At 45.4% G+C, this 14,135-nt stretch overlaps 1 protein-coding gene across 1 annotated transcript in view; it reads left to right on the top strand.

Annotated features, from left to right (window-relative positions):
- Window positions 1-13,261, top strand: part of LOC137429047 (SPARC-related modular calcium-binding protein 1) — a gene marked incomplete in the record, with an annotated part of 356,175 nt that extends 342,914 nt beyond the window's left edge. The window contains 1 exon segment of the mRNA XM_078781008.1: window positions 10,712-13,261. Coding sequence (XP_078637134.1) covers window positions 10,712-10,745 — 34 coding nt within the window.
- Between the last annotated feature and the right edge of the window lie 874 nt (window positions 13,262-14,135).

The raw sequence follows: 14,135 nt of genomic DNA on the forward strand, positions 1-14,135 counted from the left end.
GATTGATGGTGGGTCGCACTCTCCATAGACACCCGTGGGCCTATGTTGGCAGTTAGGCTGCTCAACTTGTCCGATTGCCCCCGCACTGTAAGGGGCGGGGCCATCGCAGCCAAATGCAGTAGTGCAGTAGAGGTCACCAGAGGAAGTGGATACACATGCTTGCCAGTACAGCCGGAAAGAGGGCAAAATTTGGGGAAATGTGATTGGCCAGAGGGAGTGCGGGACATGATGACACGCTCTGAAGAGGGCCGAACATCGGAGCAGGAAGAGACATTGCACAATTTGGATGGTAAGAACTTGGATGTTTTTTCTCTCTCCCCCGAGGATGTTGGACACACGAGTCTCGTCAGGCACCAAATTAGTACTGGCGAGGCTCGGCCTGTTCGCCAACCGCCAAGGCAGCTCCCTTTCGCTAAGAAAGAGGAGGCAGAGGAACAGGTGAGCAAAATGGAAAGAGCTGGATTTAGAGCCCTCAGTGAGTCCTTGGGTGTCACCCATTGTGCTGGTGAAAAAGAAGGATGGGACCACTCGGTTCTGTGTGGACTACCGCAAGCTCAATCATGTGACACTCAAAGACTCGTATCCCCTGCCAAGGATTGATGACACCCTCGATGCCGTTTCAGGCTCAAAATGGTTTTCTACATTGGATTTAAAGAGTGGTTATTGGCAGGTGGAGATGGATAAAGAGGCGAGGGAGAAAACAGCGTTCACGACAGGAAAGGGTCTCTGGCAGTTTGTAGTCATGCCTTTTGGATTGTGCAATGCCCCTGCCACGTTTGAGCGTCTGATGGAACGTGTTCTAATTGGCTTGCCATGGCAGTCTTGCCTTGTCTATCTGGATGACGAATTGGTTCACGCTCCCACATTTGAACATGCTGCTAAAAATTTGTCAGAGGTATTTGAGAGGTTAAGAGGTGCTGGGTTGAAATTGAATCCGAGCAAGTGCGAAATTTTCAGGAGAGAGGTGACTTACCTGGGTCACGTGATTTGTGAGAGCGGCGTGGCCACTGACCCTGGAAAAGTAAAGGCTGTAAAAGAGTGGCCCGCCCCCAAAAATGTAAGGGAGGTCAGAGGATTTTTGGGCCTCTGCTCTTACTACAGGAGATTTGTGGCAAATTTCGCAGAAATTGCAAGACCCTTGCACAAATTGACAGAGAAAGGAGCCCGATTTATATGGTCAGAGAGCTGCATCGAGGCATTCAGTCACTTAAAACAACGTCTGGTGGAGGCCCCAGTTTTGGCATACCCGACGGATGATGGCAATTACATCCTGGACACAGATGCGAGCCAGGAAGGATGGGAGCTGTGTTGTCACAAATGCAACAGGGAGTCGAGAGGGTTATTGCGCATTACAGTCGGGCACTTTCGAGGCCCGAACGAAATTATTGCGTTACCCACAAAGAACTATTGGCCCTACTGTCTGCAGTTGGACACTTTCACCCTTAACTTTATGGGAGGGAGTTTGTGATCCGAGTGGATCATGCCTCCTTGCAATGGCTTCTTCGGTTCAAAGAGCCGGAGGGACAAATTGCAAGGTGGCTTGAGAGGCTGCAGCAGTATAATTTCACTGTGCAACATCAGCCCGGCAAAGCACATGCCAATGCAGACGCTCTCTCTCGGCACCCCTGTTGGGAGGCACAGTGCAAATTTTGTGATACACAAGAAGCAAAGGATCCAATTGGGCAGGACCAAATTGATGCATGCCGATATGCAGCGAGAGTGACCAGGCGAACTTTGCCACAACCCCCACCTGAATTGGGTGATGTGAATTGGCGAGAGAGTCAAAGGGAGGATCCTGTTTTGGGGCCCCTTTTTCATTGGCTAGAAGAGGACAAAAGACCTTCTTGGGAGGAGATTGCTCTGCACGGGGCCCAGGTGAAGGCCTATTGGGCACAGTGGCAGATGTTGGGGTTGAAAGATGGCTATTTGTTTAGGAAATGGGTAACACCAACGGGCGATGTAGCTTCCTGGTTGATAATTGTACCAAACAAATTGAAGGAAGTGGTTATGGGGCATGTACATGGGACTAGGACAATGGGACATTTGGGTGTGGCCAAAACTTTGTCCAAATTGCAGCAGAGGTTCTACTGGGTGAATTATGGCAGGGACATTCAAGATTGGGTGAGATCCTGCGGCCTCTGCCGCGGTAAGAAGGGACCCCCACGTGCACGCAAGGCCCCGCTCCAGGTGTACAACGTAGGAACACCACTTGAGCAGGTGGCAGTAGATGTGGTGGGGCCCCTGCCAGCCACCCGCCGAGGGAACCGGTACATTATGGTGGCAATGGACTACTTCACCAAGTGGCCAGGAGCCTACCCATTGCCCAACCAGGAGGCCCGGCTGGTAGCTCAAGTTTTAGTTGAGGGATTCTTCTCCCGATTTGGCATTCCAAGGTAGCTACACACCGACCAGGGCCGGAACTTTGAATCTGCGCTCATGCGGTCGGTGTGCGAGCTCCTCCAAATTCACAAGACCAGGACGACCCCTCTTAGGCCTCAATCGGATGGGATGGTGGAGCGATTCAACCGGACCTTGTTGACCCAATTGGCCCTCTTTACAGCTGAAAACCAACAGGATTGGGATGAGCACCTCCCCTTTATATTGATGGCATACCGGACCGCACAGCATGCGACCTCTCGGTGCACCCCCGCCTTGTTGATGTTCGGTAGGGAGATGCGAGTCCCGACAGATTTGTTGATGGGACCGTCACCAGAGGAACCGGGTGAAGCATCTGTGGGAAGTTATGCAACTAATTTGAAAAGGAGCACAGAAAAGGCTCATGAGTTTGCGAGAAAGCAAATTGGCTTGGCTTCCTCGCATATGAAAACGCGGTGTGACGCTCGGGCACACACACCTCGGTTCCTTCCTGGAAACCTTATTTGGCTCTGCTGGCCCCGGAGGAGGAAGGGGGTATGTCCAAAACTCACCTCACCCTGGAAGGGCCCCGGGGTGGTGCTTCGGCAGGTGACTGATGTGGTGTTCAAAATTCAGATGGGCCCGCATACCCTTCCACAGATAGTTCACAGGGATAGATTGAGCTCCTACATGGGTCGGGAGGCTCCTGGGTGGATTGGAAGGGTGAGGGGAAAATTAGGTGTGGTGGATGGCACTCTTGGACCCGACCAACCTACAACTACCTGCACTTGAGGTGAGTGTTTTGAAGTGTATTGTTCCAGGCTCCAGGACTTGCTATTTAAATTGGGGACATGAAATTTGGAGTTAGGGGCGGGTGCGAGTGATGACATGGCCGGTGAGGGGGATGGAATGTGTGCCCCGGAGTATTGTGGCTGGCGTTTGTATTAGTGTTGTGGTTATGTTTTTATGTGGTCGTGGAGAATGGAAAAACGGATGAGTGATAATTATTGAGAGTTTTGAAATGCGCTTGTGGAAATGTAATGATTTGAACTGTGAACTGGGGATTTCACAATGGCAGGCCAGGCAACTTTTTGTAACACCATCTTTTTTTTTTTTTTTTTTGTATACAGAGTCGAGGCTCGTGAAAGAGCTAACATTTATCAAACAAACAAATCAAACAAACAAGCAAGCAAAGTATATAAAAAGGGGAGCGGTCGACAAGATGGGGAGAGAAGGGGAGGAAGCACACAAACACAACATTTGAGAGCAGGGACATCGGGAGATGTGTGGGAGGCAGAGGGCCTGGGGGGAGGCAGGATAGGTATAAAACGCAAGGACACCAAGGACTTCCAGGAAAGAAGTCGGCACCTCAAAAAAGTGGATTTGGGGTGAAATTAGCAGGGGTAGAAAAGATCAAGGTTTTGGATTGGGTAAGATAAGAGATGGTGGTGAACAGCCGTTTTAAAGACCTGGAGGGAGGAGTGGGATTGAAGAGAGTGAGGGAGTTTGTTCCAGAGGCGGGAGAAAAGAGGAATGAAAGAGTGAAGGTGAGCAGAGAGTCTTGATTTTGGCAGTTTAACCATAAGAGGGTTGCAGGCAGATCTTGTGCGACCTGCAGGAATATTTGGGAGACAGAGCCCAGAGAGAGCTGGGGGAGCAAGGCTGGAGAGGAGTCGGTAGAAGACAGAAAGACCACCAACCTGCCTGCGGTGAGTAAGTGAAAGGCCCTCGGAGATAGCATCATCGCGGGAGATTCCAATGATTCCGAACGCTTTGGTTTCAACAGCGTGAAGACGAGCTAGGTGTGAGGCAGGAGCACCAGCCCAGAGGGGAGAGCAGTATTCCATTGAGCTGCGGATGAAAGCCTTGTATGTGGTGAGGAGCTCAGGTGTGCCAAGGAAGGACTTCGCACGACGGAGGATGCCCAGTCGGCGACTGGCTTTGGAGGCCAGCTTGGAAATGTGGTTTTCCCAGGAAATATCATGGCAGATAGTGAGACCCAAAAGCTTGAGTGACGGGACTTCTTGGAGAGGATTATTCAGAAAGTAGATGGGAGGGTTGTCCAGTCGGTCTTTTCGGAGAGACATCGTAAGAGTGTGAGATTTGTCAGGATTGAAAGACATGTTCCACTTGTTTGCCCAGTCCGTGATTTTGTCCAGGTCTGCAGAGAGTGAGGAGGCTGCAGACTGCCGATCTGAGGGATGAGGAATTGAGCGGCAGAGAGTGGAGTCATCAGCAAAGAGATAGAGAGGATTTTCAAGAGAGTCAGAGAGATCATTGATGAAGACCAGAAAAAGCACAGGGCCCAGAACACTGCCTTGGGGAACTCCAGCCTGAACAGGAAGAGGAGATGAGAGAAACCCATTCAGGGCCACACGTTGACGTGACGAGAGAGGAAGTCCGCCAGCCATGCGTGGAGATTTCCATGGATACCAAAGGAGGAGAGTTTGGTGAGCAGAGCGGGGTGCCAGACCGTATCGAAGGCATGTGATATGTCGAGGGAGACGGCTCTAATTTCCTGTTTGGCATTGAGGACCTCCATCCATTGTTGAGACAGCAGAAGCAGTATGTCCAGAGTAGAGTGACCTGGTCTGAAACCAAATTGATGATCAGAGATCAAGCCATTGGAGAAGAGGAAAGATTTCATATCCGAAGCAATGATGGATTCCATGACTTTGCTGATAATTGGGAGAAGGCTGATTGGTCTGTAGTTGCTAGGATCTGTTTTTGCACTTTTTTGTGCAAAGCGGTGATGTTGGCTGATTTCCAAGCAGATGGCAGTTGACTTTGAGCAAAAGCGAGGGTGAAGAGAACAGAGAGAGGGAGTGAAAGAGCGGAAGAACAGGATTTTAGGACCCGTGGGCTGATGCCGTCAGGTCCAGTTGCAGAATCAGAGTCGAGGGTTGACAGAAACTTTTCCACCTTGTCAGGAGGAAAGGACACGGAGTCCAGGAGCAGCTGGGTACGACTGGGTACGGTGGGTACAGAGAGGGATAGGTTTGGGACACAAGATTTAGAGGCAAACACAGAGTTGAGGCATTCAGCTTTTTCACATGCGGAGTCAGCTGTGTAGCCGTTTGAGGTAAGGGAGGGGATGGAGGGGGAACAAACACCAGAAACAGATTTGACCAGACGCCACCAGGATTTGGAAGAAGGAGACAGATAAGAGAGTTCGGTCTTGAGAACGGAGAGATATTGTTTCCTGGCTCTCCTGAGGGTGGACACACACTTGTTTCGGGCTTTGTGAAAGGAAATGAGATTTCCTTCCGTTGGATTTGCTTTCCAGGAGACGAAGGCAAGTTGTTTCTGGGCAACAGCCTCACCACAAGATTCCGTGTACCATGGACGGGAGGAAGGGTATGACAACTGAAGATGAGATGGGATAAATCTGTGCATGAGAGAGAGCAATTTATTGGAAGAATTCCCAGGATGAGTTGATGTCAGAGGTGGTAGAGATGGGAGACCAGTCCAGATGATTGGTGGCTGCTTGAAGACCGTGCCTTGAAGACCGATCTGCTTGAAGAAGATCTATGGAAATGTGTTGAGAATTGAATGGCAGCGGGGGAGGAGATGTCTTTTGGGATCTTGTGGGTGGGGAAGGTGTGTGTGTCCACAGGTACAGATCAGGCTCTCTGAGGAGCGATGCCTGCGGCCCCCCTCTACGGCAATTCCCCCTGGCAGCCGGTGGTATCTGGAAATTGGAGCTCATCGGTGAAGGGTCTGGTTGGGTGCCGTGGGGTAAAGGAGACCCCCGGCGACCCATGGAGCTGGTGGCAGCAGGAGGCAACGGAGCCTGGTGTGTGGAGACCTTCACCGGCGGGGTAATGGCAGAAACGGCTGTTGGGCTGTCACGGGGCCAAGAGGTATAGGGGGTGGGGGGGCAATGAACTTGTAAGTCGGTTGACTTGTTTTGGGACTGCGGGCACCACAGCCTGAAGCGCCCCCACCATCTTGTTGTGCGGTACCTCCCCGCTGCCGAGGAGAAATGAAATGCACACACGAATGACATCAATGCCATGGTCCTGCAGGGGGGTGAAATACGTGCTTGGTTATGATTTTGTGTGTAAGGAGTTTTGGAATGAGTATGCGTGGATAAGGGGTTTGTGTTGAATGAATGTGGACGAAATCCACCGAGCCATGTCACTCACCTGTAACACCTGGACAGGGCCCACGGAAATTTAGGGGTGCATTGGGATGGCCCCGCAGGTAAGGTTGTGTCTTGTGGTATCCACCGGGGGACGCAGTCTGTAGACTGGGTTTGTACAAATGTTTATTCGAGTTTGTGAATTTTTGTAAGTTTGGTTAAGTTTTGTGGGTTAAGGTAGGATTTTTGAGTGTTTGTTTATTTCCTCCCTCCACAGGAACAAACCGGAATCATTGTAAATATTCAAAATGTACATATTTGCCTGCATGACTGTTAAGGGGATTAGCATGTTAAGGAGAATAGGTAGGAAGTCCGACTCACTTCCCACAGTCCTCATGCTTTATTTCATAGGCTAAGTAAGTGTGAGACAGTAAGTGTTAAGACTGGAATGGTAGCGCCTGCAGTGAACCTAGCAGGAGCTACGGTTCCAGGGGGGGTGGGGGGTGGGGGCTGTGTTATGTCGGTAGGGCAAGCAATATCTAGAGTCAGGTAGATCTGAATAGGTAACATGGTTCGTCTGTCGCGATCGGGAATCTACCTTGTAATAAGTTCTATGTTAGTCCGGTTTGTCGGGTTAAGATGTCTGCTTGTGAACATACCAGGATGTTCGAGTGTTAGATAGTGTAGGGATTAAGATAAACCACTGTGTGTCACACCTGGTAATCAAACCGTTGTCCCTCATGGCAATGCACACAAACATAAACACTCAGACAGGCACTTAGTACAACATTAAATAATTCCCTTCCCTGACAAGGACTTTGGAAGAGAACAGGCAAGAGGCCAGTTCGGGGCACCGCCGCATGGGCCGCAGCCAGCTACACCTCTGGCAGGCCAAGCAAAATAGAGTAACACGAGCTATCACCACGCTACAGGCCTGTGATTGGTCAGCGTGGTAGGCGCGAACCTCCAGCCAACGAGTGCGGGAGGCGCGAAGCTGGAAGGTTCGGTGGAAGGCGCTGGTTGGTGGCGCGCCAAGGCTGACGTCACCGCCCAGGTTATATGAGGGCGTGCCGAACGACGTTTTCTCTCTTGCTCGAGTTCTAGTTTTTGGGTTCTTCACTGCCTCTTGTGCTGCACGTCCCTCTCTGGCTGTCTTGTGCTCTCTGCGATTTTCTTCTTGGTATTGAGAGGTCCTGGTGGTCGTTGGCTCGCCATCTGCATGGTGCTTGGAGTGGTGCTTTTGGTGCTTTGGGGCCTCGTGTGCGATCGGCGCTTCTGTAGCTTAAAGTGGTGCACGGACCTCGTGGGCGGTCGACGAGGAGCCTGGAGTGGGCGTTGACTCGGGCCTTCGCGGTGCTGTGGGGCTGGAGCGAGGGACCTCGTGGTGTGCAGCGGAGCTTGGAGACGCAAGACAGATAAGGACGCACCACATTCGCAATTACATAACGAACGTTTTCTTTTGGTAATTCCTTCCTATGTCTCGTTTCTGAAGTGAGGTGTGTGGGATCCCAATTTAGGAGCATTATTTGATTACCGTCGCGTTTCATTGTTTCGGGTTCCGTGGAATAAATCTGTTTTTGTACCTTAAATCTTGTTTGTCGAGTTGATTAATTTCCCTGCAGCTGCCGTCGGTTCGCTGAAGATAAGTGCTTTTGCCGCAGCTTCCACTTTCCTTCTTCCTCCCGCGTTTTATAGCTGAATCCGTGTTTGGTCGTCGCCTCAAGTAAATCCGTTCTGGTCCATCCGCGAACCCTGGTATTAACCGAAGGGTCCGCACGACAACAAACAACAACAACATGCATTTTAAGGCCATTTTCCCTGCTAGAGCAGGGGTTAGCCTTGCGGTCCCCATGACAACCTTCTCCATCTTCCCCTTTTTTCTGCATCTCTCCTTGTTAACCCCCTTGCCCGCATTTCTTCTTCCACCATCTTTGGCCAGGTCTTTCTCGGTCTTCCCCGTCCTCTACTTCCTTCTACATTCATTTCCATCACTCTTCTCAACCAGTCACTTTCATCCTTCCTCAACACATGACCAAACCATCTCAACCTGTTCCTCTTCACAGCATCAATCACAGGCTCTATTCCCATCATTTTTCGCAATTCATCATTTGTCTTCCTCTCTCTCAACGATACTCCGCACATCCATCGAACCATTCGCATTTCCACCCTTTCCAACCTTCGTTGCTGCTCTACGTTCATTACCCATGTCTCGCTCCCATAAATCATAACACTTCTCACACATGCAGCATACACCTTTCCCTTCAGCTTCAACGACACTCCCCTCCTCATCAGCATGCCACTCAGTTCCCGAAACTTCTTCCATGCACATCTCACTCTAGCAACCGTTGCCGAGTCTGATCCACCTTCTCCATTCAGCATGTCTCCGAGGTAGCAAAATGTTTTCACACCTTCCAGCTTCATGCCGTCTCCAAGATCCAACTCAACATTTCCTCCATCTGCAGCTCCCTCTGTGCACACCTGACATTTGAATGTAGCTGCCACACCGGTTAATGACCCTCTCAGACCACTACATTTTTGATGAACCCACTCAGCGCACATTGTACATTGAATGGAGTTCACTCCAACACCCTTCCTGCACACAGCACAGGGCCACTACCCAGTTCTTTCCACCTCACCACATGCTTTACCACTTGCCATCACCTTCGTCTTTCCGATATTCACCTTCAGACCTTTTGTCTCCATACATTCCTTCCACTTGTTCATCTTTTCCTTCAGTCCATCCATACTTTCCGCAATCAACACCAGATCATCTGCATACAACAATTCCCACGGTAAACCCTCCTTTACGTTCTGAGCCAGCACCTCCATCACAGCTACAAATAGTAGTGGACTTAGTACCGACCCCTGATGCACTCCCACCTTCCCCTCAAACTCACCACTGTTCCCGTCCTTCGTCCTTACAGCTGTGCGCACTCTTTTGTACATTGCCATCACTACTCTGATCAACCATTCCTCCCTCCTAACTTCCTCATTGCCCATGTCAATACTTTGCGTGGAACCCTATCGAATGCTTTCTCCAGATCAACAAACCCAAGAAACAACTTCTTCCTCTTCTCCATGTACTTCTCCTGCAACTGCCTCACAATGAAAAGCGCGTCTGTCGTTCCTCTTCCTGGCATAAATCCAAACTGCATTTCGTCGATCTTCACTTTCTTCCTTATCCTCCTCTCCAACACCCTTTCCAATACCTTCATTCCATGCTCCAATAACTTTATCGCTCGGTACGAGCCACACTCTAGAGGGTCACCTTTCCCCTTGTATAGAGGGGCGAGGGTACTCAGTTCCCAAGCCACTGGAATGCGGCCTTCTTTCACCACCAGATTACAGATCTCTGTCATTGTCTTCATACCCCAACTTCCTGCTGCCTTCAACATATCTCCCACAACTCCCGTCGGCCCTCCCGCTTTTCTACCCTTCATTGCTTTTATCGCTTCCTCAACTTCCTTCTCAGTTATCTTCTCTGCCGGTCCTAAAACTGGGTTACTCTCTATGTTGCCATCCCATTCATTCTCTGTATTCGACACATTATAGGTACATTATAGGTATATAATAAGTAGAAGCTTTATGATTGTAGGCAAGCATCACCGACTTCCTGTTAGATACCAATTTAGGTTTATTTATTTATTTTACGGATGCATTGACGGTTTTTAAGGTAAATTTTCATTGAGATTTTTATTTCACAGTTTACAATTTATTAGAGAAATTACAATGTTCAAATGCTCGATATCGATTGAGGTTGTCTTTTTTCGACACGTTCACAGTTTTTTACTTAAATTTTCATTGACATTTCTATTTTGACAGTTTACAGTTCTAGAAATTACAATTTTCAAATGGCTGATATAAATTGAGGGTTTTAAAATATTTTTTACAGATGCGTTTACGTTTTTTAATGTAAATTTTCATTTACGGATGCCTTCCGACGGTTCTGCGATTTTTCCCGTTGTACCCGCTTCAATGTCCGTTGGCACGCCAGATTTCAGCTTTGTATGCCACCCGGAAGTTACCGAACATTAATATCAGTCAATCAATTGTTAGAAAGAGCTTTATGTCTGAGATTAGAAGATTAATGATAAAATAAAGAAAAATGCAAGTATACTGAACTATTGCAAATATGTCGTTTGTGGAGCTTTTTGAAAGTTATTTGTAAAACAGTTTAACTGGTTTTGGTCATTTCAGTTTGGTATCTCACTGATGTTTTGTTACTTTTTTTTGTAAGAAAAATACCTGATAAAGGTTGCTTTTGGTTTTCAGGAGCAGACGCGGGAAGGTGCGGCGTACCCAGTGAATGTACTGCGGTTGTCCAATGGAAAGCTGCCACAAAGCATCGCAGAATAGATTTGCTTTATACAGGTTTAACAGGATGTTGTGCACTTTTTATTGATGTATGAAGTCCTTTGAGTTGCTAAGGAATATTATTGTTGACTTGTAATATTTTGGCTGAAGTTGTAGCTCCAACCGTCGGGAAAAAATTGCTTTCAAAAAAGATGTGACCAAGGTCCTTGAAGAAATGAATATCATGTCTGATGACTTGTTTCCATTAGAGTTATCTTTGTACTATTAAACACCATTTGTAATCTCATGAAGCACACAATAACAGTAATTGTCACTCTCAATTAACTTACGAAAATGAACATTAATTATTGTTGCAATGTAAATCCATAAACGAGTTTGTTTGTTGGTTTTAATAGTTCGAGGACAACCGAGTTTTATAAACTTAAATCAAGTGTAATTAAAATCCAAACTTGTGATAACTTAACTTAAAATCTAAACTTGCGATATCTTTAACTTTCAAATCCAAACTTGTGATAACTAACTTTAAAATCCAAACTTGCGATAACTTAACTTTAAAATCCAAACTTGCGATAACTTAACTTCAAATCCAAACTTGCGATAACTTAACTTTAAAATCCAAACTTGCGATAACTTAACTTAAAATCCAAACTTGTGATATCTTTAACTTTCAAATCCAAACTTGTGATAACTAACTTTAAAATCCAAACTTGTGATAACTAACTTTAAAATCCAAACTTGCGATATCTTTAACTTAAAAATCCAAACTTGCGATATCTTTAACTTAAAAATCCAAAGTTGTGATTACTAACTTAAAATCCAAACTTGTGATAACTTAACTTAAAATCCAAACTTGTGATAACTTAACTTAAAATCCAAACTTGTGATTACTAACTTAAAATCCAAACTTGCGATAACTAACTTTAAAATCCAAACTTGTGATAACTTAACTTAAAATCCAAACTTGTGATAACTTAACTTAAAATCCAAACTTGTGATAACTTAACTTAAAATCCAAACTTGTGATTACTAACTTAAAATCCAAACTTGCGATAACTAATTTTAAAATCCAAACTTGTGATTACTAACTTAAAATCCAAACTTGCGATATCTTTAACTTAAAAATCCAAACTTGTGATAACTTAACTTAAAATCCAAACTTGTGATAACTTAACTTAAAATCCAAACTTGCGATAACTTAACTTTAAAATCCAAACTTGCGATAACTTAACTTAAAATCCAAACTTGTGATATCTTTAACTTTCAAATCCAAACTTGTGATAACTAACTTTAAAATCCAAACTTGTGATAACTAACTTTAAAATCCAAACTTGCGATATCTTTAACTTAAAAATCCAAACTTGCGATATCTTTAACTTAAAAATCCAAACTTGTGATAACTTTAACTTAAAAATCCAAACTTGCGATATCTTTAACTTAAAAATCCAAACTTGCGATATCTTTAACTTAAAATCCAAACTTGTGATAACTTAACTTAAAATCCAAACTTGTGATTACTAACTTAAAATCCAAACTTGCGATATCTTTAACTTAAAAATCCAAACTTGTGATAACTTAACTTAAAATCCAAACTTGTGATAACTTAATTTAAAATCCAAACTTGCGATAACTTAACTTAAAATCCAAACTTGCGATATCTTTAACTTAAAAATCCAAACTTGTGATAACTTAACTTAAAATCCAAACTTGCGATAACTTAACTTAAAATCCAAACTTGTGATAACTTAACTTAAAATCTAAACTTGCGATAACTTAACTTAAAATCCAAACTTGTGATAACTTAACTTAAAATCCAAACTTGTGATAACTTAACTTAAAAATCCAAACTTGCGATAACTTAGCTTAAAATCCAAACTTGCGATATCTTTAACTTTAAAATCCAAACTTGTGATAACTTAACTTAAAAATCCAAACTTGCGATATCTTTAACTTTAAAATTCAAACTTGTGATAACTTAACTTAAAAATCCAAACTTGTGATAACTTAACTTAAAAATCCAAACTTGTGATAACTTAACTTAAAATCCAAACTTGTGATAACTTAACTTAAAAATCCAAACTTGTGATAACTTAACTTAAAATCCAAACTTGTGATAACTTAACTTAAAATCCAAACTTGTGATAACTTTAAGCGATGTTAGAGAAAACAATTCTATTTGGTATAAAATTCCCGACAATACAAACACATTTTATGGCCTTGAAGTTTCATTGATATTCTCGAACAAAGATGCACAAGTATATGATGTCGTTCCCTTGAAATGTTAAATTAAGTTGATGTTGTTACACAATCCACAGCACCTCAAATCTCATAATTCCATCTGCTTTCTCATGATGCGAATTGGGTCCATACTGTTTTACCTGTTTTCATGAAAAGCTCATTCACCTTAAGTAGGCAATTCTTCAGCAGCTATTTATTTTGTAGTTCTTATGTAAAAGCATCAATGTTAAATTGGTATTGCTGTTGTTTTCTCAATAAAATAATGAAGGCAAAGTAAGCATGCACTTCCTTCTCCCAATTCCCTATATTAGGGTTTTTGTTCATTTACTTTTACCAATCCAAGAAAGCTGGCAGGACAACGTCGACACCTGGCAACACCCTGAGCTTCCGAGCTGTTTAGCTCGGGTTCGAATCCCGACCCAGTGATAAACTGGTGTTTGGAGGGCAGGCCGAGGCATCAATGTGTGTGCCGTCCAACGGATGGACGGTAAAATGGGCGTCATGTCTGCTGGGATTAGTTGGTGGACGTTAAAGATCCCACATTGTCCTTTGCAAAGAGAAGGCGAGTCATCACTGGCACCACGGCCAAATTCAAAATTGTTGCACCATTAGTCCAGTATCATGCATCGGAGATTCTGAGCAGCGAGATCCATACGATTGTAGGCCTTGAAACTGCCTCAGCAGCCTTTTTTTACCGTCGCACTTGGAGTGTTTTATAATAAAGCAAAAGTGATTTAAAACCTCTGAGCGTTGGGAAGCCGCCTGAAACGTTCCTTGTTCAAAATAATCTGGACACGAGGGCTCTTCCAGGACATTCAGAGCTTATAATTGATCAAAAATCCGGAGGGGGGTGCACTTGCGATATCTTTAACTGGATCCGCCGCTGTTGGGAGTGCACAGTGATTGTGAATATGGCAGCTCCGAGGTGTCTTTGGCTTCAAATAGCAGTGAGTACCAACATGGTGGCCGTAAGATTTTTCATTTGGATGAAATCGTGGGTGGTTGGAGTCAGGCCAGCTGTCCAACCAATTGGTGGGAAGGATTGTTACAGCAACACAGATGGATGGACACACGAACAAGCGAATTATTACATAAGACTAGTGGGGGCACCCATGGGAATCCCACGGGCATGGACGTGTGTGACATT

This window comes from Myxine glutinosa, chromosome 6 (genome assembly GCF_964187855.1).
Source record: "Myxine glutinosa chromosome 6, kmMyxGlut1.1, whole genome shotgun sequence".
In the NCBI taxonomy this organism is placed as follows: Eukaryota; Metazoa; Chordata; class Myxini; order Myxiniformes; family Myxinidae; genus Myxine; species Myxine glutinosa.